At 40.7% G+C, this 25,942-nt stretch overlaps 1 protein-coding gene across 5 annotated transcripts; it reads left to right on the plus strand.

The window, feature by feature from the left end:
- The first annotated feature begins 5,799 nt into the window (after window positions 1–5,799).
- RNPC3 (RNA binding region (RNP1, RRM) containing 3) lies at window positions 5,800–25,765 on the plus strand. 5 transcript variants are annotated; one of them, XR_012831047.1, is made up of 17 exons: window positions 5,800–6,120; window positions 7,027–7,074; window positions 8,205–8,323; window positions 9,494–9,574; window positions 10,334–10,445; window positions 10,938–11,006; window positions 13,096–13,244; window positions 14,214–14,339; window positions 15,239–15,375; window positions 16,243–16,404; window positions 16,583–16,677; window positions 16,757–16,815; window positions 17,353–17,485; window positions 18,447–18,519; window positions 21,440–22,101; window positions 22,370–22,447; window positions 25,746–25,765. XR_012831047.1 is itself a non-coding variant. In XM_075710357.1 (15 exons), exons 1-14 carry the CDS (start codon window positions 5,800–5,802, stop codon window positions 18,504–18,506), a joined length of 1,671 nt encoding a protein of 556 aa, XP_075566472.1. In that variant the 3' UTR covers window positions 18,507–18,519; window positions 22,370–22,661. The 5 variants fall into 5 exon arrangements, 1 of the variants encoding a protein (XP_075566472.1); XR_012831048.1 differs by lacking the exon at window positions 25,746–25,765 and adding an exon at window positions 25,484–25,626; XR_012831046.1 differs by lacking the exon at window positions 25,746–25,765 and having other exon boundaries at window positions 22,370–22,661.
- Window positions 25,766–25,942: the final 177 nt, after the last annotated feature.

Below are 25,942 nucleotides of genomic sequence, written 5' to 3' on the forward strand. Positions count from 1 at the left end.
ATAGTTACAGATCAGCTGGTTCATGTGGGGTTTGAGAGCTAAGATGGAACCCGTACTTTGAATTGGTATTAGTCTGTCTTTGACACTTGTCCCAAGAATAAGGCTGAGTACCCTAGCATTGGGTATGGTTTGATAGCGACTTCTACGTGTGATAAAGGCATATTTGAGAACTATATGGTTTATTTTCCCATCAGGTACTCGTGCTCTTCCACAGAGCACATATATTTACTTGTCAGCCAATTGATAGAACCTACTCTGCACCATGACCCACAAACTGAGAAGTTCTGCTTTAAAGGATGCAATTAGAATCATAGAATCATAGAATCATCCAGGTTGGAAAAGACCTCCAAGATCATCCAGTCCAACCATTAACCTACACTACCAAGCCCACTCTAGACTAATCAAGGGTAGACCAGACTAAACCATATCCCGAAGTGCCACATCTACCCGTTTTTTAAACGCCTCCAGGGATGGGGACTCCACCACCTCTCTGGGCAGCCTGTTCCAATGCCTGACCACCCTTTCCGTAAAGAAATTTTTCCTAATTTCCAGTCTAAACCTCCCCTGGCGCAGCTTAAGCCCATTTCCTCTTGTCCTATCGCTAGCTACTTGGGAGAAGAGACCAACACCCACCTCACTACAACCTCCTTTCAGGTCGTTGTAGAGAGCGATAAGGTCTCCCCTCAGCCTCCTCTTTTCCAGGCTAAACAACCCCAGTTCCCTCAGCCGCTCCTCATAAGACTTGTTCTCCAGACCCTTCACCAGCTTCGTTGCCCGCCTCTGAACACGCTCCAGCACCTCAATGTCTTTCTTGTAGTGAGGGGCCCAAAACTGGACACAGTATTCCAGGTGCGGCCTCACCAGCGCCGAGTACAGGGGGACAATCACCTCCCTGCTCCTGCTGGCCACAGCATTCCTGATACAAGCCAGGATGCTGTTGGCCTTCTTGGCCACCTGGGCACACTGCTGGCTCATGTTCAGCCGGCTATCTACTAACACCCCCAGGTCCTTTTCGGCCAGGCAGCTTTCCAGCCACTCCTCCCCAAGCCTGTAGCGTTGCATGGGGTTGTTGTGACCGAAGTGCAGGACCCGGCACTTGGCCTTGTTGAACCTCACACAGTTGGCCACGGCCCATCGATCCAGTCTGTCCAGGTCCCTCTGCAGGGCCATCCTACCCTCGAGCAGATCGACACTCCCACCCAATTTGGTGTCGTCTGCAAACTTACTGAGGGTGCACTCGATCCCCTCATCCAGATCATTGATAAAGATATTGAACAAGACTGGCCCTTGCAGAGACACCCAAGTCAGCACTGACACCATCCTAAAGAACAGCTAATGCCGAACAGGTCGACATTTATGATGCTTTGAGAAAATCCACAGATCAACACACAATGGGAATGCAATGAAATTTATGTATAGCTCTGAATGTCTTTGGTTTCTTGTGCCAAACACTTGGCATACAAATATTAAGGTCACTGGACACTTTTAAAACTGAAGTCAGAGTAATGATGTCACCATATCCTATATGATGAATTAACTCTGATTCACAGGTAATAAATGTCCTATACTAGATGGTCTTTGATTAAAGCAAGTATCCTTTGATAAGTTTTGAAATAAGGCAGAATATACATTGTTGTGGTTTAACCCAGCAGGCAGCTAAACACCACACAGCCGTTCGCTCACTCTCCCCCTCCCCAGTGGGATGGGGGAGAGAAGTGGGAAAAAAAGAGTAAAATTTGTGGGTTGAGATAAAGACAGTTTAATAGGACAGAAAAGGAAGGGAAAATAATACACAAAATGAGTGATGCAGAATGCAACCGCTCACCACCCGCCGACCGATGCCCAGCCCGTCCCCAGCAGCGATGGCTGCCCCCCGGCCAACCCCCCCAGTTCCCACACTGCCCATGACGCCGGGTGGGATGGGATGGGATGGGATGGGATGGGATGGCCCTTGGGGCAGTCGGGGTCAGGGGGCCTGGCTGTGCCCCCTCCCAGCTCCTTGTGCCCCTGGCAGAGCAGGGGGAGCTGAAAAGCCCTTGCCTGGTGTCAGCACTGCTCAGCAACAACTACACCGTCAGGGGGTATCAGCATCACTCCCACCCTAAATCCAAACCACAGCGCTGTGCCCGCTGCTGGGAAGAATATTAACTCTGTCCCAGCTGAAACCAGGACATATATGAATTAAAAAAACAGAATGAGAGTGAAAGAATGAATTTCGACAAGTGCCACATTTGCAACTCTGGAGAACCAAAATGATATTCCTGTGGATGTTATAATTCTAAAAGCCATTTGCTTGTTATACATTCCTCTTTCTGAAGGAAAACAAAGATTCTCCCTCCCCCAGCTATTTTTTGGCACTTGTAATTATTTCTCACATAGCTATAGATATCATTCCACAAGGCAGGAGGGACAAAAAGTGGGGAAACTGCAGACTGCAATTACCAGATCTTGCAGTGCCAAGCAGCTTGCTGAAAGTAAAACGTCAATTACTTCTGGAACGGCAGTGCACAACTGAGTGTACAAGCTCTTCGTTTCAATATAAGGCTGCATGTCTGAAAACTCATAGCCCAGTGATCTAGGATGACGTTGTACTTGTATATAAAGTATTGATTGTATTTGGTGGAAAAAGACACGAAATGTCTTACACAGAAGCATAGCACACAATAAGGCATTGGTCCTGAACCTGATCCCCTGTGGGTAAAAAACCGCAGGCACTCATCTTATGCAGAGGTGTATTTTATGCTTTCTCCTGAAAGGTTGTTGACACTTGCTTTCAGATATGAAATACATCACCTTAGCATTAGACACGTAACCTGAGAACTGCCTTTGAAAACTGATGAAACACAGCGCGTAGTTCTTCCCCTCAACATACCGAGTGCAAGGTAATTTGTTTTGATTGACACCACTCTTAAAATGTAGCACTTCATAATAAAGAGAAAGTGTTACACTAAATGGTTTCTTACTGCTATGCTGCAAGACATGCTCCAACATGCGTTACAAAAATTTTTATTCAAAGAGAGGCTTGGAGGAAAAACAACCAGAACACAACTGCACAGTGAAAGAAAGGCAAAAGGCATCACCCTTAGAACAACCTCTGTGAGCTTTGTTTAAAAAGTAAAGAAAATATTAGAACTTGCTTCTGAGGCTTCTCAGTGTGCGGGGACAACTCTTCCTTATTCTGATACTGGAATTCCAGTTGCCACAGTCTGAATAATGTATAGAATATAGAGAGAGTACCAAAAGTCTTTCATGTGTTTCATTAAAGGCAGAAAAAATACCCAAGAAAAACAATTGTATCATTTGAAAAAAATAACTGAGGAAAGCATTTTTTTCTTCCCTTTAGTGAAGAGATTGTTTTCTTTAAAAAAGGCTTTTCTGACAGCCTCTCCAATCATATTCAGAGTTCTGACTGTTCTTTCTGGGGGAAGGAACTTGAATCAAGGTTATTTGGAGTTGCTGCTGCTGTAATCTGAAGGGTTTTCTTTTCTTGTGTCAGTAAAGGATGAATGCAAAACCAGAAGAGTCTGTAAATTCAATTGTACAGTCTTTCTGTTGTGCTAACTCTAATACTCAATTTCATTAATGAAAGAATGTGACCCTGTTGTACACTGTTATTTATTCTGTGGATTATGCAGCCAGTTTGGGGGGCCATTTAAAACTCTGCTTCTGGTGGTCTTTCTGGTCCTAGCCATACACGAGAGTTCCAAAATGTTAGGTTGCCCTTGGAGATTCATTTAAGCACATGGGTATACCGTATTTTGTAGACAAGGTAAAACAAGCCGTACTACCTTGGGCTTATCTTCATGCTAACACAGCTACTTGTCTCCTCACTCAGAGCTTGCTTGTGTCCAGCCAACTGGAACATCTGCTGGAGACAACAGAAAATACTTAGAGGCATTAAAAAATAAAAGACATAATAATGATAACAGCAGGGTCTAGAAATCCCACATTGCAGTTTTTCTTCAACATTTAGCCTCTTTCTGGTCTCACTTTATCAGGATGATGATCTAACTCCATCTTTGTGTGTCTTAATTGCTCCAAGAAACAGGAGCATTGCTGCTCTCGTAATAATGCTCACCTTTCCCCGTTTAAGGATGCAGATGAGTACCTTCCAAAAAATTGTGAGCCTGCTAACCCACACCATCCAAAAGTAAACCCATATATTTCAAGTGGACCCTTACATATTTTTTTTTTAATAAATTTAAATAAAGCAGTTTATCATTCAATGTGTCACTCATTTCTGCTTTCACAAATAACTGTGAAGGACAGGTTGAGTTGGACTTCTGTTACTTTGGACAACTGTATCTGCCCCTGGCCACTGCTGATTTCACGTCACTAATGGACAACTGTACGGGGTGGGTAATGAATGCTGTGCAAAACATCAGGGTATTCTGCAAAGCTAGCTTTCTTCATTTGCTTCAAACTTGTATTTCTTACCAACTCAATAAATTTTAATTGGGAATTTTAAATTTCGTCTTGTTGAAGTTACCACACGTTTATACAAATACAGTCACTTCCAACTGGATAAAAGGGGAGGAAAAAAGAAAATCACCAGGAGGTTAATTGAGGAGTAGAAAAGTCTGCGTGTCTGGGGGAGGCTGTAGGACCTTTACCCTTAGGGTCTTTTGAGACCAGGGTGGAGAAAGACCCGAGTGATGTGGTTGGAATTCAGCGTTGACCCTGCTTTGAGTAGAAGGATGGACTGGAGATGTCCACCAAAGGATCTCCGTCCTTTCTGACCTGGATCAGGCTGTAGCTCTGGCTCACACCGGTGTTACCCAAACACTTGCATTCAGACCTTCGGGCCCCGCGCAGCGGCTCCAGGCGCTACGGCTCCGTCGGGCCCAGGGCCAGCGGCAGGGTGACGGAGGCACGTGGGGCTTTTGCCGGCCAGCGACCGGCGAATTAGATACGGCAAGACCTGAGATCTACAGCGGTCAAGTTTGGGTTTTTTTTTCCCCCCCTGCCTTTTGAGGTGACAGCATCTGGCCTCAGAAGGAGAGGCTGGCCCTGGATCAGTCTGGTTTCAGTGGGAGCTGGCTGGTAACTGCCCCTGGACTCGTTACTCCAGTAATTTAATTACGGCTGCGCTTCACCAGCGCCTCTGCCTGTGCCAGACGCCAGACAGCTGCTCTCCTGAAGCAGCATCTTAACGTCTATGCCGGAATGGCCTCAATACATTGCTGTTCAGGTGGAGTGGCAGGAGGAAAAGAGAAGTCTCTTCAGCTAAAGGCTGAAGAGAAGGTTGGAAAGCCACACAACTTTTTACAATTTAGCCTGAAGACAAGCTCCTAACTGGTAAGGGAGGGGAAGAGGGCACGCGCCATCTCTCCCTTTGGAGCATTATTTCAGATCTGACCGAGGCAGATGTTGCACCTCACCTGCCTAAGGCATCACCTGCCTCAGACACGGCCCTGGAAGGCCGGCTCCCGGCCAGCCCACCACAGCGCTTACGGCAAGCGAGACCCGGGGGGCGGGCGGACCCCGGCGGCTGGCTGGAGCTGCTGTGCTCGGTCCGGCCGCCGGCACAAGGCCCAGAGGCGGCCCAGAGGCACCGCAGAGGCGGCCGCAGCAGCCTGCGGGCCGGGGGCGGCGGGTCCCGAACCCGCGGCCCTGCCGCGCAACGATCGCCTCAGGGCGCGCGCTTCCCGCCCTTCCCGCTAGCGCCGGGCCACCCCGGCGCCTCGCCAGTCTCGCGAGACTTGGGGGCTCGACCCCGCCCCCCCGCCTCAGATCTCGCGAGATTTGCCCTCTCGCTTCCGGGTGCCAGCGGCTGCCGCCCCGGCCCGGCGCGCGGCGATGGCGGCGCCGGGCTGTGAGGAGGCGCGGGCGGGCGGCCCGGCGCTGGGGCCCGGCCCGGGGCTGGGGCCCGTTCCGGGGGCTTGCCCGGGGCTGGGGGCCGTTCCGGGGGCTTGCCCGGGGCTGGGGGCCGGCCCGGGGCTGGGGGTCGTCCCGCCGCCACAGCCCGCCGTCCCGCCTCAGCCCGGCGTGTCGCGGCGGCGGGGCCGGACGCTGCTGGTGCGGCACCTGCCCGCCGAGCTGACGGCGGCGGAGAAGGAGGATCTGCTGAAGCACTTCGGGGCGGCCTCCGTGCGCGTCCTGGCCGACCACGGGCGGCTGGTGAGGGCCGGGGCCTGCGGCGGGGCCGGGGCGGGGGGGCAGGCCTGCGGCCGCCCCGAGCGGGCCGCAGGGAGGGGCTTTATTTTATTTTTTTTCTTCCTCCAAATTGCAAAAACGTAGGAGTATCTCTCTGGTGACGAATGCTGTTCGCCAAGGCCCTTGTCTTCCTGCAGAACCGCAGATAAATGGTGCCCGCATCTTGTGTCAGGGTCATGCCTTCTTTTATAGGAGGTTAAAAGCACTGACTTCGGTACAATGATTTTCCTGAGAGCTGCTCTTGTAACACTATGAACGTTTTGGGTTTTTAATACCGATTTGTGTGCTGGCACGATGAAGTAATGAAGATGAACACATGTAAGTTTAAAATGAACTGTGTATTCTGTGAGGATTTGGTCTAAGTTGGAAAGCTTCATGTTTTGGGGTTTTTTTTTAACTTAAAAAGTAAGGGAAAATGTTAGTTAGAAACCATCCAAACTTTCAGAGCAGAGCAATAGTTAGGCCTTTTGTAACAGGAAAAGTATTATTTCTAGGAGTTGCTTTGATGAAAATGTTCTGCTGAGAGGTGCTGAAACTTCCTTTTTTGAAAGGAGGGTTAGACTTAATATGTACTTTCCTGCAGTTTAGGGTGGCTTTTGCTCACTAGAAAAGAAAGTGCTGTTTTCCTGTATTCCTCAAACTGCTGAGTTCCTATCTTACTTTTTGACTGCAGGAGGTGCTTGTCCTAAATTCTTAAGCGTTCTCTAGTCCTTCGCCTTTGCCCCACGTGGGAGTTAGGTGGCTGCTAGCTGGAAGCTAGCAAATACGTAATTGAACGTACGAGTTACTTGTGGCTATATGTTTTACACGCAATTCCTTACCTTTTTGATTTGAATTCAGTATGACAAATTTTCTTTGTTTGTTTCCTAGAAACATACTGCTTTTGCTACCTTTCCCAGTGAAAACGCAGCTGCGAAGGTTTGTATTGAGTTTGTTATCGAATGTTTTAGAAAAGCGCTTTTCTGGATTGCCAGTTGTGCTCTGAAATGTTTTGCACATCTAGTACTCGGTGTCAGGAAAAAACAATGCAGAGCAATGCGATATTAGAGTTGTTTGAGGAGGTGCTTGAAGGACTTGGTGAAACGAGCACTTCTGTAGAGTTAGAAGAAAGGTGGGCTGGAAGGGGCTTGTGGAAGTCTGATCCAAGCTGTCACTTAGAGCATGGCAAACTTACATGAGTTGAGACTGATCAGGGCCTTGTCTAGGGTGTGTGTCCATTTATATATAAACTATAAACTGAACGTAATGTACCTGTCTCCTGCATAATGGAACATTTGCCGTAAAATTCAGACATAGTGATGTACAGTTCAAGACTGCCTTGAATGCCCAACTTTGATAAGAAAACTACCATGTTAATGGGGAACGTGGATGCCAAAAAGGTAATACTAATAATGCTTTTTAAGTATGAATATGGTAAAAAAAACCTGTGTCCTGAATTTCCCTCGTGCCCTGGTTTTTTTGGTGCTACTTTTAATTTTTTTTCTTTTAGGCCATGCTGTAAAATACTACTCAAAAAACTTACAAAGACTATGTGAGGTGAACAGTGGGTGAATGTAGGTTGCACTGTGTCAGCTGTTAGCAGCCTGTCAGGATCTGGACTTGCAGAATGCTGGAGCTTCCTAGGGTCACTGTTAAGACTCTTGATTTTAAAATTCCCAGCTATTAGTAGTGGACTTCAGCATGTTTGTAGTTCATGAGCAAGAGGTCGGTTACTTGAAATAGCAGAGATGTACTAGGCTGTGTAATAAGTATCATTAAGGCTGCAGTCTCGCTACTGTGTTCAGGTGACTGAAGTCTCTGCAGTGGTTCTAGCTGCCTGACCTTGTCCTGTTCCCTCCTGCCAGCAGGAAAGGGGCTGCTAAAAGCAGGGCTGTGAAGGAGGGAACGGTGCAGAACTACCCGTGTATGTAGTGGCGCAGACTTAGCTTAAAGCAGTTGGCACTGCATCCTATGGCTAGTTTTCCAACCAAAGAAAAAACAGTTGTGCTTTGAAATAATTCTGATGTTTTTCCTCTTTCCTTCCTTTTCTCCATTGGAATTATTTGAAGGCTTTGTCAAGACTGCATCAGCTGAAACTTCTAGGTCACACCTTAGTTGTTGAATTTGCGAAGGAGCAAGATAGCATGCAGGTACTTAGCCAGCCTTCTGTCTCGGAGAACTGTAAAAGGTATGTGCATGATAATTTAGTTTCTATGTTTGTGGTCAAGGAGAGGCAATTCCATATTCGAGATACTTTTGTAGTACTGTTAAGTCAAAGGATAAATCATAACCATTTTGAAGTGTTAACATGCAGGTTCAGATCTATAGATAAGTGACTGCATTCCTCCCAGTAGTATTGTTTCATTCAGTGTCATCATGAAATAACTCGCATCCTTATTCCTACAGTTATTAATATCTTTAATCAGCAGATGGTCCTGGTTGCTCTCATTTACAGAGCAAGACTCCAGTCTGCATAAGCTGACCTCTGTGTTGCACAGGTTCCCTGTGTTTAAAAAAAGACTCTTCTGCTTTTTTTTTTTTGTGTCAGGATTAATAATTTTCTTTTGCTGTTAAACAGTGCATGCCATGCTTTCCTGGTGGTTCTTCCTAATCTAATCAAGTCAGGCAGAATTGACCCCTGCTGGTATACTGTATAAGACTATACCCTTACAGCCACTGGCTTCTAAGCTGGAGCTGATTTGCATGTATCTAGCTTGAAGCATGAGCAGAACAAACAGAAAACTCTCTGAGTCTCTTCAAATAGCTAAAGAATATGTAATATTTAAAAATAAAAATTAAAAAAAAAAAAAATCAATGAATCCTCATGCTAGTGTGACCAAGAACTGTGATGGTTTGGGTTTCAGTTGTCTGTCAAGTACTTAATTAAAAAAGTAAGTTCCATAGTTAGGCTTTCAGTTTTACCTGTGTAATATGTAGCTATGTGATAGTGCTTAATTAAAATCAACTATAGAGGTTTTAAGTTATTTATTCCACTCTCTGAAAATAAACAAATAGATAATTTAATAGCTTTGGATTTTATGCAGTCTCTGAACAAAGTGTAACATGAAATAATTGCAGTTCTTTTCCTGTAAGTAGATTTAAGTCAGAAGTGTTTGCATATAGGGAGACTTAAATCTGCATAAATATTTATTTTAGAAGTCTGGCTACTGTAGTTATCCACATATATTAATTCTGAAAAATGAATACTGGCTGTAGTAATGCCACTGATAAAAGATGTTAAAAATACTATACTGATCTATTTCTTATATTTTTGATAGATGAGATTAAGCGTATTTCATATATTATGTAAGGCACTTAAATTTAACCCTGCTTTAATTAATGCTAAATTAATTTTCAGTTCAGAAGAACCAGTGAAAGAAGAAGAGAAGAAAGAACCAAGCTGTGTTAAAATAGAGAATGGAATTGCACCTAACCATGGGTTAGTGGGCTTTTTTTGTCTTACTTTATTCTGTTACAATTTATTTTGAAATAAGTGTTATGCACTGTTGAACAAGAGAGAATGTAGTATGCTGCATTCTCTCTTGTTTTCTTTCATAGCATGCTGCTGTTCTACATGCATAGCTGTAGGCATTGTCATAAAGATGAAATTTTGTTTCTTTGAGTTTAGAACCCTCGCAGTTGAGTAGTGACTGGTGCTGTGAGCCGTGAAGTCGTAGATTCCATAATAGCCTTCTAGCGCTATGCATTGCTTTCTCAGGAGGGGTTTGAGGACTGAGTAGGTTGTCCCAGTGTTAACAGGATTCTGTTGACTTTTGTTTTTCCAGAGGTTTCTTGTTCTTTTTTCCCTCATTTGCATTTTTGCATACATGAAGAATAAATTTCTTTTTGGGCTAACAAATCCAGCACCTTGAGCATTGAGTTTATGACGTTTGTACAAGCATGCTATGCTGTGCTTTTGGTTTTGGAGGTGTTGATTGTTTCTGCGTGCTTTAGGCTTTCTGCCTGTGTTGGTACTTTTATTGTGCCCACGGCCAGTAAGTCTGTCATGCTTTAGGGAACCGCTCCCTGATGTTAAAGACAAAATATAAGTGGCCCAAAACTGTTCTAGGGGAAATAATATTTCAGTGATACTTCAGATATATGTAGTTCATAATAGTTAAACCTCTAGTAATCATTGTTACCAGTCATTATGTGGCAGTGGTGCTAAGATGTCTTGTTTTTCATCTTTTTTCCTCAGCCTCACCTTTCCCATCAATTCTTGCCTCAAATATTTGTATCCACCACCTTCAAGTACAATTCTAGCAAATATAGCAAATGCCTTGGCAAGTGTGCCCAAATTTTATGTCCAGGTAAGAAAAAAAAAGGGGCGGGGGGGGGGGAGCTGGAAACTATAAAAATAAAAACCTCTCATTTTTCCTCCTTTAATTATCCACAGAAATAATTTTTGTCATAGTAAATATTAAGTTAGATTTCCTGGGATAGTGTTAACCAATGTTGATTTTTTACTATGTTGAGCTAGTAAGATTTCGTTGACCAGAAGTAACTTACTTCATAGACACTGAAGACAACTGGATATGATCTTCCTAATTAGATGTGACTTGAGTACTTGGAATTTCATTCCGAGAAGATGCTTTACTTTTTTTGATTAGCCTTTTTAGGGTGTTGCTCATATTTACTGTTAGTGTTGGATCTCAAGTGCAGGCTTTCACATTGTTTAATAACCAATGTAGTTGTGTCTTCATTAAAACTATGAGGGTTTACACCTGCCAGAAGTTATCAGCTATGATACCTAGCAAGGAACTATTTTAATTGGAAATCTTACTTATCTTGAATCATTTCAGGTACTTCATCTTATGAATAAAATGAATCTTCCTCCACCTTTTGGACCAATTACTGCTCGGCCTCCCATGGTAACTTTTTCAGTATATGTTTTAAGTACCATAAAATGGATTCACAGTTTAAAATGTTAGCAACATGGTAGGAGATCCAAGTTAAACTTCTAAAAGTTGGACAAATCTCTAGAGGATAGCAAATACTGCTGCATTTCATTGGGTACAATGTGCATGTTAGTTTTCTAAAGAAATCTTTTAACTATACTTAGAACAAGGAAATATACACGTATGACAGCAGCACTGGAATATTTCAAACTGTTGAGTATAAAAAAAAAAAAAAAAGGAAGTTATAGCATCATGTTACAAATACAGGAGATAAAGAATACTATTAGCCCATTGCCTTACAAAGGCGTGTTAAGTCCTTTGATCCGCTTGGGTTTTTTTGAGTTCTGATTAGATTCAGATTGTTAATGAGATTATACAGTGTTCTGGATTTAACTTGCTCTGTCTCCAGGATGTTTTCTGAAAGAGGCAGGGTTGAGGGAAACTGGCAGAGGCTTAGGGCGAGTAGTTTCTGAAGGGAAATAGAAATACCAGCTCTGTGGTCTCGGTTCTCTGTTGCTGTTACAGAGTAGTGTAACTGACTGCTAGTAAGTGAGGACCTGCATTACTAGTGCTGGCTAAGTATTTGGGTATAGTGAGGCTGTGCTCCACTACACTTTGTGTTTGCCCTAGCAGAACACCTGCTCCTAATAACAGGGGAGCTAGCTGGTAAAGACAACTATGAAACAAATCTATCAAATAAATGAATTCACATTGTTTTTTCTGGGAATAATTTTACTCATTGCCTGGTATTGGGACAGGTTAAGCACTGTGAATTTAATGGTCACGCAAAAAAGAGTAGTAAGGTGAGATGCCAGTCCTCGAAATACCTAGAGCAGTTTCTAAAGGGCACAGAGTATTTCTAAAGCCAAAAGACATCGGTGCCTTATGGACCTGATGGTACATTAAAGCAGCTGTTAAGTGTAGTAAGATTGTTGAAAGTGGTGCTGGAGATGATTTTGTACATAGAGAATTCCCAATATGTGGTTTTTGCATTCTCAATGTCTCAATGAAAAAACTGATTCCTTTCATGAAATCCTCACTCCTGACAGAAGTAGAAATGTAGCTTTGATAGGTGGTGGAAGGTTCAGTGTAGAAACAGAGATGGCTTGGGAGCTTTGGCCTCCTCCCATGTGTTTTGACCATATTCTTCTCAGGAAAGTCCTTAATGCTGAGTGCAAAGTAAAAACTCAGGGCCATGGCTGCTGGTCGGTTGTTTTTTTTTTTTTTAACTCAAAAGAATGAAAAAATTTACTTTTACACTACAGAAAGCAGCAAAATTTTTTTTGTGGAAGTATTCATTAGTAGTGTACTTTAGTAAAATAGCATCTAGATCCATATAAACATACTTTAAAAACGTGCTTCTTGTCATCTTCTAACTTACTGCTTTGACTGTGTCCTGGTTTCGGCTGGGACAGAGTTAATTTTCTTCCCAGCAGCAGGCACAGTGCTGTGGTTTGGATTTAGGATGAGAAGAATGCTGATCACACGCTGATGGTTTAGTTGTTGCTCAGTGCTGCTTATGCCAGTCAAGGGCTTTGCAGCTTCCCCTGCTCTGCCAGGGGCACAAGGAGCTGGGAGGGGGCACAGCCAGGAGAGTTGATCCCAACTGCCCCAAGGGCCATTCCATACCATACGGCGTCATGGGCAGTATGGAAACTGGGGGGGTTGGCCGGGGAGCAGCGATCGCTGCTGGGAACTGGCTGGGCATTGGTCGGCGGGTGGGGAGCAATTGCATTGGGCATCACTTGCTTTGGATATTGTTATTATTATTATCATTATTATATTGTTATTATTATCATGACTATTTTACTTTATTTCAACTATTAAACTGTTCTTATCTCAGCCCAGGAGTGTTTCTCACTCTCACTCCTCCCATTCTCTCCCCCATCCCATCGGGGTAGGGGCAGTGAGCGAGCCGCTGCGTGGTGCTGAGCTGCTGCCTGGGGCTGAACCACGACAGTCTGTTATTGTGTCTTTACACAATATATGTGTAAAACAAGATATGCAATTGTTTTTCTTAAAATGTTTAGTTACTTTTTTTAAACTTCTTCCCCATGATTAGTATGAAGAGTATTTACCAGTGCCTGTGCCACCTCCCCCAATCCCACCTCTGCCTCCTGAAGAGCCTCCTTTGCCTGAAGAGGAAGAAGAGCAACTATCTAGTGGAGATGAATCAGAATATGAAAGTGATAATGAGGAGGAAAAGGAGAGGTATGTATTTTACAGTCATTTGCAAGCTTGTGGGCCGCTTTAAAGTGGTGGGTTTACTTTGCTAACTTCTAGTTCAGCAAATGGTGGAATCTGTTAACGTTTGCAGTATGTAGGCAATCTTTCCAGATGCTTTAAGGAAGCTCCAGAGTGACTTAAAAACAGAAGGACGGTGCTGTTTTGAATCACACTAAGAGAAGGAAAATGGCCAAATGGTATGCAAATTATCATTTGTTCCCATGTCCAAAAACCCAACAAAACAGAAACTCAGAATGAAGAGAGAGTGGAGATATAAGGAAGCAATAATTAGTTTGTTTTCTGGATTCTTCATTTTTCCACATCTTTACTGAGTAAACTACTCAACTTGAATCGTATGTGCACTCTGACTTTCAAAATGGTCTTTGTACATCAGTGTGTATTTCTAGGATTAATAATAATGGGAGGTTGTGTGTGCTGAGGATTCTCTTGCAGTTTTGGGACTGAATTACATCATAGCTTTTTTTTTTAAATCTTTAATACTAAATGAAGAAGCAATTTTCTTTATTTGCTATTTAAACTGAAGAGTAAATCAGAAAAGTCCCTATGCTATATTCAGAAAAATACATGCATTTGGGAAAAGGCACTCCTGTTGGGTGGAAATAGTATTATTTAAAAAAAAAAAAAGGTTCAGCTTGGGGCTTCTTAGCATTTCTGCAACTTCAGTGTCCTAATTAGGTGCATGATGGGGGAAGGAAGGAGCATCATGGAACTCATTACAGTTTCGATTGGTCACTGAAGTGCTCTGTGTATATCAATTTGCTATGTGTTGTAGTTTATTACTGTAATTTTGGTCTTAAGGTAGCTAGATTGATAACCATATTCTGCGAAGTTGTATTTCAAGGGCTTTAAGGAAGGGGGAAGGGTTTTCAAAATGAGTATTTTCAAATAAACTGTAAACCACTTTGGTTCTCTTTAAAATTTTGTTTAAAATAGAATGACCAAGTTGATGGAATTGGCAACCCTTCAGCCTAAAAGACCAATAAACACAAAGAGGCGTGGTGTTAGAAAAAAGCAAAGAATTAAAGACTTACTGAATGTTCCCGTTTGTACTCCCCACAGGTTTGTATTATTTCTGTGGTTGTTGCACTTTTTCAGAAGATTATTGCTTTTACTAAATGTTGTTCTGTGTATTGTGTTTGCTTTAGTGTTGCTGTTTTAAAATAAGCATTCTTCACTGATATGTAAATTTGGTAGTGGAGTTGGTCTTCCCTTATGCTTGGTTTTACTTCTCTAAAGGTCCAAATTTTCATGTCATGTAAACTCAAGTCTGCTCAACAGCCTTAATCTGTAAAGTGTGCCTGGTTCAAGGTCTGTGTTTCTCTTGCTATCAAACTAATAAAAATCCCTTTTTTGTAAAAAAAGAAAAAATTCGTATCACAGCCCCAACAGAAGCAATCTGGATTTATTGTTTGGGATGCTTCTTAAAATAAAAATTTAAAAGAAAAAAAAAAAGGGGATGATACTGGAAGGAAAAAAAAAAACCTGATTTGGTTTAAAATAAGTTTGGTTTTTGAAACTGCAGTGCTATGCACAGTAGGCACTAGTGTAGTATTTCTGTGTAGTCATGATCAATTGTGAATGCATTTTTACCAATAGCTGCCTCCTTCCTCCAAGTCATTTGCTATATTTTTTGAAAATTTGGTGGTTTTTTACACAATGAGAGCAGCATCAAGGCCTTTTTTTTTTTGTATTTAAGTTACTGATAAATTTTTTCATAAGTGCCTGTCTATCCTCTAATGTGGTGCGTAATTCTTGGTTTTGCTCTCACTGCCAGCCATACCCACTGTACTTGCAGCATTTTAACCAACTTGAACTGTATTGGGTGAAATTTATGAAATGGAGAATTCATGTATTTGTGGTAAACAACAGCATAAAATTCTATCTGGAAGAAATCTTGTATTTGACTATGCATTCATCAGTGTCTGAATCTTTAATTAACATGTTGTTGTTTTAAACAGTAATTTGCACCCTACACTGTCGCCTTCAGATGTCTTTGAGCAGCCACAGCATGTAGGTCATAAAAAAATTGAGTTCCATATTACTACTGACATCCCAGCTGTTCTTCAGATAAACTCAGAAAAAGAAGAAAAAAATGGTAAGAGAGTTCATACTTCAAATGTATTTGATACTGAATTCATGTGGCTTCAGTGCGTAGAAGGCTGCTGAAATTTAGCCAGGGAATTCTTTTCTTTTCTTGTTTCGTATTAGAGCTTTCATAAATAGTATACATCAGGGTTTGTTTAAGAACACCAGCTTGCATCTTGTCTGCACTTGCTGTTTTTCTCACGTTAAAGCACAGAACTCTCTGCTTTGGTACAGTAAAGGATCTGGAGGATTTCAAAGGTCTCTTTCTCTCCTGCGCGATCTGTGTATTTATGGTGAATTGCACTCTCTTTTAAATGCTAAGGTGTGTTTAGCAAATATGTTACAAATGCATTCTCAGTATTATATAGTCTAATTGAATATATCAGGCTAATTTCAGATTTTCCTTTTCCAGCTCTTTAGAGAGCAGCATTCAAGTGATTGCCAACCCCTTCTCTGTGATGCACTGAGTATCTGCTATAGAAACGCTGGGCCATAATAGCAGTGAGGTGTGATGGTTTCTTACAGGGTTGTGGTCAGTCTGTGTTTCTTGGTGCTTTGCAGTACTAGGCAGTTTCTTTGAATGAAAGCTGGGTAACCCATTGAAGTGGATACAGGCTTGAGCAGCAAGGCTGGTTTTTCCCTTAACTGGCACGTGCCATGGCTTTTATCTGTAGTATGGTTGATTTTACCGGACCGTATAGCGCAGGTGTGTCTGTCAAACCAGGGATTAAAAGACATTTCTATAAGGATGAGTTCGAATTGCTTTACAAAGTCTGCTATATGAAAATGTTACTGGAAGGAGTATACTTTTTTGCTTGCTGTTGATCCTCTTGTGCATAAACATACAAACCCCTTATATAATGTGTTGAAATTTCAGACCTTTATGCAACCACAGAAGAGATCAATAATACAGGCTTTGGAAGGATTTTCCCAGCTCCTAGCTCAAATGATAAAATGGAAACTGAAGAGGAGGATGATGAAATACCGTCAGAATTTATTTCTAGAAGGGATCTAGAAAAAAACAGACTTTCTAGAGAAGGTATAACTGTGAGGATAAATTCTCTAATAATAGGTCTTTGATTTGTTGCAACAAATAGTTTAAATAAGTATTTCCTTTATTAACTAATCATGTATTATATTTAGTTATTTTATACTGAGCAAAAATACAAAGTAAGTAAATGAGCTAAAACATTGTCTGTTTTTCTGTCTTCTTCAAGAAATGGAAAAATTTTCTGTTTTCAAAAACTATGAGCCAGGTGATCCAAATTGCAGGATATATGTGAAGAATTTGGCTAAACAAGTTCAAGAAAAGGTAGGTAAACAAGCAAATTAAATATGTATCAGAAGGGCTTTTTATCAGCTTTCCTCTTATTCCTACCCTTTGATTTCAGGATCTCAAGTTCATTTTTGGAAGATATGTTGACTTCCAGTCAGAAGAGGAACGAAATATGTAAGTTAATTTGGTCCTTGGTTAAAATTAAGCCTTTTGTGTTAACTTCTATAGTACTGGTGAAAATTGTGATTTAAAAACTAGTCATCTTTACATTTTTTTCTTTATGCAGAAGCATAAAGAAAAAAAGTGTTTTATCTGAAAATCTTCATTTATCACAAGTACAGAAATAGAATTATTTTTTGAACAGTGTCTGAAGACCCTACTACTTTGCACTTATGTTTTCATTACCAAACTTACTGTTTGTTGGCTGAGGGACACAGAATGAGCAGTGTAGATGTCTGTGTGTATCTGATCATTTTGCATGTTATATTTACTGCAGTTGCACACCAATTTGCCATCCTGCAGCCAAACATCACTTTTTACTAAATTATTCCCCCAGGCAAAATGGTCTCCGATGACATAATTCCTGCTTGTAGACTCTGCTCCCGTTTCTCTTATTTCTCCAACTTGAAGCATGAGAATTATGTTTGTACTGTGAAATATGAAAGTGCAGTTAAACATGAGTAATTCCCAATTCTCAATTTTTGCCTCTAGGTTTGATATACGTTTGATGAAAGAAGGCCGTATGAAGGGACAGGCTTTCATTGGACTTCCTAATGAAAAAGCAGCTGCTAAAGCTTTAAAAGAAGCAAATGGATATGTCTTATTCGAAAAACCCATGGTGGTTGTATCTTTTTCTTCAAACATTTACATTATGTTCTTTGCAATCTGTCCGTCAATCTTTAGTTTTGCTGTCATAGTGTTCTACTTATTAGAAATCTATGGAAAGAGGAAATACCTTAAGAAAGCCAGCCAGCATAGCATAGTGTACTAGTGTTAATTTTATGATAACTGGAAAATAGGTAGAGGCACCCCTTCTGAAATAGGAAAGTAAACGTGCTTTATTTAAGACAATAAAATTGTCTTCTCTGGTCTTAGCTCTTTGATCCTGCAAACACAGTACAGAAGATAATGTAGCTTGTATGACCACTGTATTTAAATTAAGTAGGCTTTTTGACGTGGTTAAGGTTTACAAATTAGGAACATAAAGAAATGTTCCCATCAGGGTCGGTAGTCTCTATTTAGACTGCTTCTCCAGCTGGAACTGTCAGCTAATTTTTGGGCCTGTGTAACATGTTGGGATTTCTACACTTTTTGATTGCATTGCCCTGTCTTTTGTCTGCAAGTCCTTTCTTATTTTTTACTTAAATGTTTCATAGTTTATTTCCTTTTCTTTGTACTCTTGTTCACCCCAACCTCTGTTCCTTTTAGCTTTTTTCCTCCCAAATACCTAGTGAGACTTGAAAGCTATGGAATTAACATGCTGGGATGGAGGACTGTAAATATCAAGCATTTATCCTGCTTTAGTTACTCTGTTTGCACCTAACCCATTCCCGGTTAATTCTCCATATTTGCTTAGCATTGCAAACTCTTGGACAGGCTCTGTGAAAATTTTTTGTACTGCAGATCAATGAGGTCCTCGTCTTTGACCAATAGACACTATTGTTACAATATTTAATATTGTAGTAGAATTGATTCACAGATAAAGGCCACTTTTTAAACTGTCTTTGGTGAAAGAATACTTCTTTTTTGCTTCTTGATTGGCTTCTGTTTACCATTGACACCTGTAGTCCTTAACAGAATCTCAGCAATTTGCTCGTTCAGCTAGACCAAAACAGGATGCCAGTGAAGGGAAAAGAAAAAAGTAGAACACTGCACAAGGTACGGATTCTCTGCCTGAAAATAAAAATAAAGAAATAGGCTGGGGCATTTTGTTCATTTGTTTTGTTGGGCATTTTTTGTTTGTTTTTATTTATTACCTTTCAAATGGCTTCTTTAGGAATAGCGAGGGTGGAGGGGAAATGTGCCATACAATTTCCTTTTCTTAAACGTACACTTAGATAAACCAGAATGCAGGGTATATAGTTGGCGTAAGTTTAAAATGTTGCTTCTTCCTCTGTTTAGAAACTCGGAGACTGCCATTTCCCTAATCCTGATACCCTAGGGTAGTTCTGTTTCTCTAATCCTTAATCTGGGGAGCTAAGGAGAGGAATTGTGTGGAATCGGACCACTTACCTTTTAGTAATCTTCTGGGGTTTTGGCTTTGGAAAGAGTTGCCTGTCTTCTCCTTCCCTTCCGTCCCTGCCATTGTAAAGTGATCCTGAAGAATGGTTTCCAGCAATAAGCTCGCTTCTGCTGGCTCTGTAAAGGACCTTCGGCTTTTCCAACTTTGGAAAATGAGGTCTTTGCGCTGTTGCAGCATCCTTTGAACTTGTCTGTTGTGTCAGAAAGTGCTGCTTAATGTTGCATTGATCAAGGCTTCCTTTGTTGTGGAATGCATTTTGGCATTATTGTCTAAACTTGATGGGAAAGTAACTTTTAGGAGAAAGTAATCACTATTTAACTTTATTTCCTAGCATATAGCTTTACTTCACTACTGCTTACTCAAAGTATTTGCTTTATGTGAGAGTAATTCAAGCAAAATCAGCTCTAATTTAACTGTGAGGGGTTTCGTGGCCTAAAAACATGAGTAGTGACCTGTCTCAAATTAGCATGTGAAATAGCTGGTGCAAGAATCAGAAGCGCTGATTTCTCCATCTGCACCCTCTGATAGATCAGCTAGCTCAAATTTAAAGGGCATTTAACTTAATTACAGATTATAGTTGGGCATCACTCTGGTTATGCCTCTCCCTAAGACCAAATGAACTCAAAGCTTAGGCTGAATGCTTCTGAAACATTCTACTTAATCCATGATGTGTTTTTAATCTGGGTATTTTGATTATTGTTACTTTGGCAAAAAACCTGAAGTTTGAAATAAAGGATGTGAACAGCTGTATTTGATTTTTTAAAAATTGGTTGGAGGCCCCGCAGTACGGTTATTGTGAGGGTAGTATTTCTGTCTGTAACAGTTACTTCAGTTGGAGGTTTCTTGTTCTGTCAGGATTTTTTTCTAAATCTAAGGATTTTTTCCATCAGATTATATTTGAGCTTGTTTCCCTCATTTCTTGAGATGCTCTTTGGGCTTACCAGTTGCTATTTTGAGTTACTGATTTGTGGTTTGCAAAATCTGTATTTTAATTTATCAAGTTAAAGATGACTTTACAGACATCATTCTGTATCGGTCATTGAAAAGAGACAAATGAGCCTTGGCTGAAGTGTTCTGTTAGGAACAAGGGTTTATGGGGAACATTCAGTCTTGTTTCTTACTCCTTCCTTGTTAGAAAAAACCTTGTATTTATATTATTTTATCCAGTGTCCGGTAAGAAGACAATTACTAAGGTGTCTTTAAATGCAAAAAAAGAAACTTGAAGGATTTTAGCTATTGGAAAGCCTTGTAAATGAAGTCTTAACACTGTTGTTCTTCTAGGAATTCCATGTCTTTCCAATTCATTTTGTGCATTACATCTAATTCTGACTTCACTAAACATGCTAAATAATACCTGAATTACGTAAAGAAAATAACGAGGTGCTTATTTGGTTATTAATCATGTTTGATGGTCAACTCGGAAGCTTTTTTTAGTGAGCAAACACGTACTTGTGCGAGACTTATTTGTGCACCTGAAAGTCTTACATGAGTTACATTGAACCAATGACACCAAGGTATCATGGTCAGAACTTCTTCCTTACCTTGAGCATTTATATGTAAAGATCACAGAATGTGCCATAGACTAATACGGACTTCTAGGGATCCGTGAGGTTTAATTAAAAATATTTATTTCATTTCCCAACTAATGATGAAACTGAACCTGTTTCTGCATGACTATGTTTTCCTGTTCCTGCTGGAATATTCTGATGGATGCTGACTTATGATGCAAAATTCCATGATAGAAACCTGAGTCTGTAAGGAAGAACAGTGCCAGTATCATCTGAAACATAAATATGTATACAAACAACTTTATGCAGACATTTCAGGGACTTCAAATTTGATCTGTATCCTGCATCTCAATGTTGTTCTTTTTCTTTTTAACAACTAAATTGACATAAGTTAAACTTTTTATTATTTTTAAACAGGAAGAAGCTGTGTTACATTCATGAATGTTATTGCAAATATTTTTATTATTTTTTAGTATCTTCTTTACAAAGGCTTTTTTTTTTTTTTTTTTTTTAAAGAGGAAATAATACATATGGTTTATAAAAATACTACGTAACTCCTTGCTGGCTGAAATGTCTTTTTCTTGATGGACTGGCAAAAATTTCAGTTAGTATTTGGGGTGACTGTTTTTTCTGTAGCTAAAATACAGCTTTTTGGGAGAAAGGCTATGTAGAAGAAACTGATGTTGAGAGGTCTTCAGCTTCTTCATAGGGAAGAAGTGACTTGAAAGCCTGCATTGAATGGAAACATGATTGGGTTTTGGACCTGATGGAAAAAGTGAGTCTGTAAAATGGCAAAGACTTGAAGGAGAATTAATGAGACACAAAAATCTGGTGTTGTCCTAGTAGTTGAAGTTATCAAAAAATGTGTTTACTTTTGAATACGGAGTTTAGTGTTGGTGGACTCATCAGTCCTCATTAAATCTCATAAGGGGTCAAAACTGTATTTTATCAAAGAGGCATATTTGCTTTTGATAGGTAGCGTAAAGTTATGTGTATGCAATACTGAGAATCAAGTAAAATTAAACCGCATTCTGCTGTTCTTCTTTAGAAACATTCCTGCGTAAATACTGCAGTAATACTGTCATGCAGAGTGTATCCTTTCTTGTTGTATCCTTTTTTTGTGCAATGTTTCCCGTAGCACTCAACTACCTCTTAAGTTTTCATATAGAGTAGGTGTGGGGCGGAGTTTACATGTTTTAGAGCTTGAACTAATCTGATAATTTTAAAAGCAGAGGGCTCTTTTTCAGGGGAAAAAAAAAAAAAAAGTTGTCTGTGTTGCGTGAATAGACACAATGAAGGTTCCTAGTCTTAAAAGGCGGCCTCCGCCTTCTTCCTCAGAGGTCATGTATCTTGGTAATTTGTGGTCCAGTTCCTTAGCCTGTATGAGCTAGAAGTGTTCCACTGATGTGCGTGGGGCTGCGCTGAGCTGACACTGAGAATGTCGTCCTGTTTTGCTTTAATAATAATAATAATAATACATTGCTTAAAATATGTTGCGGAGCAATTCTTAATAATATTAAAGGGTTGACCAGTATTTAAAATCATTTGCTGTTGTACTGGTATATGAGAAACAATCTGTAGCTGACTTAGTTTGTGCATTCCTTACTTTCTATTTTTTTTAAGTAGAGAAGAAAATCTAACAATTTCTCGCAATGAAGTACTTGGCATTGAACTATTAATCAACTATTAATCACTGCTACCTTTTTGTTGGTGGTTTTTTTTTTTTTTTTTAGATTGTTCTCTACACTGAGGTAGTGGTGTTGCCAGTGACATTTTTCTTGTGGGTTTTGTATTACATTATTGTTTAACTTACTGTAATATAAAATTAATACAGCCTGTATCTATTAAGTCAGATTTTTTTCAGACATTCAGCACTTTTCTAAATACTAAGCATCTTTCAATTTAATTGTCAAAAGAAAGCATAACGCTACTATTTTCTGGTTGTTCTCACTTTTAATGTGCGTTTGTGATGTTCCAGGTCCCTTTTGCGTTCCATCTCTTTCAAGTATTATCAAGCTGAGGGAAGAAGCAGTGTAATCATCAAGACTCTTGAACTGTGCGTAGTAGCATTTCTAAAGTATTTAAGGCAGAGTATAAATTTTCTCATCTTAAAGATTCCAGATATCTTTAAACTGTCACGAGACTTATATGATAAATGTACGTTAGTTTGCTTGTGAAATCTCTAATAAATTATTTCCTTTCTCTTCATTTTGCCTTTTTCTCTTCATTTTGACTTTTGTTTTGTTGTGGGGTTTGGGAGTGGGAAGGAGGAAGACGACACTTTTTTTTAAATTTTATTTTTGAAAAGGTGAACAATCCAATTGTAATTGTGCAGCATGGTCTAGGTGATTCAGAGTATATATTCATATGCACCAGAGTGAATTCTTTGCTCCCCAAGTATGACGTTTAGCTGTGTTTCGGGGTAAAAAGACAAGAGAATCCAAGGATAATCTCATTTTAGTGTAAATCTTTTTCTTGTCTTGGAGGCTAAGTAGGCCTAGTGCACTGGCATGAATTTGTACTGAGAAATTAGGCACCGTGTTTTCCTCGGTAATTAACTTTCATTGTTCATCCACATCTTGAAAAATATCCCTAGTGAGACTGAAGTCATTAAAGCATGAGTAGCAGTTGAAACAGTGTTAAACCAGGTCCTTGCCCTGCTGAACTGTTTGATAAAAATCAATGCTGTGGAGGTCGCAGCTGTGGAGGATTAGCGTCGCTTCCTAAAACCACGTGGGAAACATTGCAATGACATTTACTTGGCAAGAGGGTCCAATGGATTTAAGGAGAAAATTATTCCATAAGATATTAATTCATAGTTGATGGTGTGGTAACAGGCTGGGGTAAAGACTTGTTTTGTCATCATTCAGCTGCAAACAGCCTAAATCACTCGTATTGATTGCTGGACCAAAATAAGTGTCTCTGCTGTTTTTTCAATATGAACTGGCTTAGCAGATTACTTTAAAATGCTTTTACTGGAATTCTTCTTAGCTTATTTGCTGTCTTCCCATGTGGACTGTGTAGTTCATTAGTTTGTCTTACCTGTATTTGGAGTAGTAGGCCAGGAAAAATACACTGAGAGAGGAAGTTGTACAAGAACTTCTGAAGGGTTTATGATGCTTAGAAGAGAGAAAAGACTGGCTTAAAAAAAAAAAAAAAGAGTGTTCTGTGGCCATTCCATTATGAATAAAGCTAAGCTGTGTTCTTGGGGGGGGTTATATTATTAAAGAACAAATAAAACATACTCCCCACTGTTCCATACTGATAATCTATCAAGGAAACGTCTGCAATCCACTTGAGAGCACTTTTTTTAAGGTCAGAAGGCAAAGCTTTCATTCTCTTAAATCAGCTGGCTTTTTGTATACCCATTACTGCTGGGGTTTTTTGTTTGTTTTTTCCCTTTCCCTTGGAAGGTCTATTCTGTTTGATCTGATATTTCGGGTCAAATGACCTCTCTTTTTTTTTTTAACAAGTCATTAGGGCCGACTTCCGAGATTGCACATAAACAGTGAATGCAGGCTTATTTCACAATTTTTCTTCATTGGCTAATGGCATATAGATACAACAACGTTTCTTATTTAATTAAACAGACTGGACAGACTGGATCGATGGGCCGTGGCCAACTGTATGAGGTTCAACAAGGCCAAGTGCCGGGTCCTGCACTTGGGTCACAACAACCCCATGCAACGCTACAGGCTTGGGGAGGAGTGGCTGGAAAGCTGCCTGGCCGAAAAGGACCTGGGGGTGTTAGTAGATAGCCGGCTGAACATGAGCCAGCAGTGTGCCCAGGTGGCCAAGAAGGCCAACAGCATCCTGGCTTGTGTCAGGAATGGTGTGGCCAGCAGGAGCAGGGAGGTGATTGTGCCCCTGTACTCGGCGCTGGTGAGGCCGCACCTGGAATGCTGTGTCCAGTTTTGGGCCCCTCAGCACAAGAAAGACATTGAGGTGCTGGAGCGTGTTCAGAGGCGGGCAACGAAGCTGGTGAAGGGTCTGGAGAACAAGTCTTATGAGGAGCGGCTGAGGGAACTGGGGTTGTTTAGCCTGGAAAAGAGGAGGCTGAGGGGAGACCTTATCGCTCTCTACAACTACCTGAAAGGAGGTTGTAGTGAGGTGGGTGCTGGTCTCTTCTCCCAAGTAGCTAGCGATAGGACAAGAGGAAATGGGCTTAAGCTGCGCCAGGGGAGGTTTAGACTGGAAATTAGGAAAAATTTCTTTACGGAAAGGGTGGTCAGGCATTGGAACAGGCTGCCCAGAGAGGTGGTGGAGTCCCCATCCCTGGAGGCGTTTAAAAAACGGGTAGATGTGGCACTTCGGGATATGGTTTAGTCTGGTCTACCCTTGATTAGTCTAGAGTGGGCTTGGTAGTGTAGGTTAATGGTTGGACTGGATGATCTTAAAGGTCTTTTCCAACCTAGATGATTCTATGATTCTATGATTCTATGAAACTTTTGAATATACTCATATCCATATAATTTTCAAGGTGAGGCTGACTCAGATAATCTAACAATCATGAATTTTACTATAGTGCTCTCACATAAATGACTCCTTGATATAGCAAAGATTTTGTGATAGCAGGAGCTAAAATAGATGTATTTTCTATATGTAATGTGAGTTGTGTACCTTGTCAGAATTTTCTTTGAAAGCCAAATTCGGAAGGTCATTCTAATATGCTTTTAATTCTAATATGCTTTTAATTCTAAAGAGATGGATTTTTAAAAAAGCGTGCACATTTCTCCAGTGTCTTCAGCGTGAGTTTGATATGTAAGGATCATCTTCAGTTCCAGTCTTTTGGGTGTTGTTTTCCTCAAAAACTTTGGATTTTAGGGACTTTGCTGTACGGTAGTGAAAAGAAATTTGGGGTTTGAGAAGGTAAAAATAATAGTCATCTGCAAAGTGGAGTTAACATGCATTCAGAAATGAACAGTTCCTAGCTAAATTAATCTTATGACAAGAGTAACTTGGAAAATTTACGGAGACGTTTCACATGTTGCACAGTTTGCACCTTTGTTATCCCTTCGTATCTCTGGAAGTTGACAGCTAAGAGAGGACCTAATGTCCAAGTGAGAATCACTTTCCCTTTATTATTTTCTAGGACATTTCCAACTGCTTCCAGTTTTTTTCCTTAAATGTCTCTTCCTACTTGATAGAAGACGGAAGAGAACACCTTTGCCACTGTAAATATTTTGGTTTCCTTAAGTAGCTTACTGCTGTTCCTGTTGTAGGACAAAAACTTGAGCCCTGCCACTCCTACCTCAGTCTTTTACGCCAGCCTAGCAAGCAGCATCTGGCATGAGATCCTTTTGTGTTACATACAGACAAATATTTACTCTGGTTGTGGTTTTGATTGTTCCCAGAGAGAAGAAACATGATTCTGATAATGACAGGCTCCTCTTGTTACTTCATATGGCAAAGCCACCATGTAGCAACATTGAAGTAGAAAACACTAGTTAGTCCACTGTAGCCTTCAAAGATGTGGAACCTTTTTTACGTTCTACTGCATTTTTAGTCTGTATCTGGATGGAGCCACTTTACAAAGCTTTGCGACTCAGTT

This window comes from Pelecanus crispus, chromosome 5 (assembly GCF_030463565.1).
Source record: "Pelecanus crispus isolate bPelCri1 chromosome 5, bPelCri1.pri, whole genome shotgun sequence".
NCBI classification, from domain to species: domain Eukaryota; kingdom Metazoa; phylum Chordata; class Aves; order Pelecaniformes; family Pelecanidae; genus Pelecanus; species Pelecanus crispus.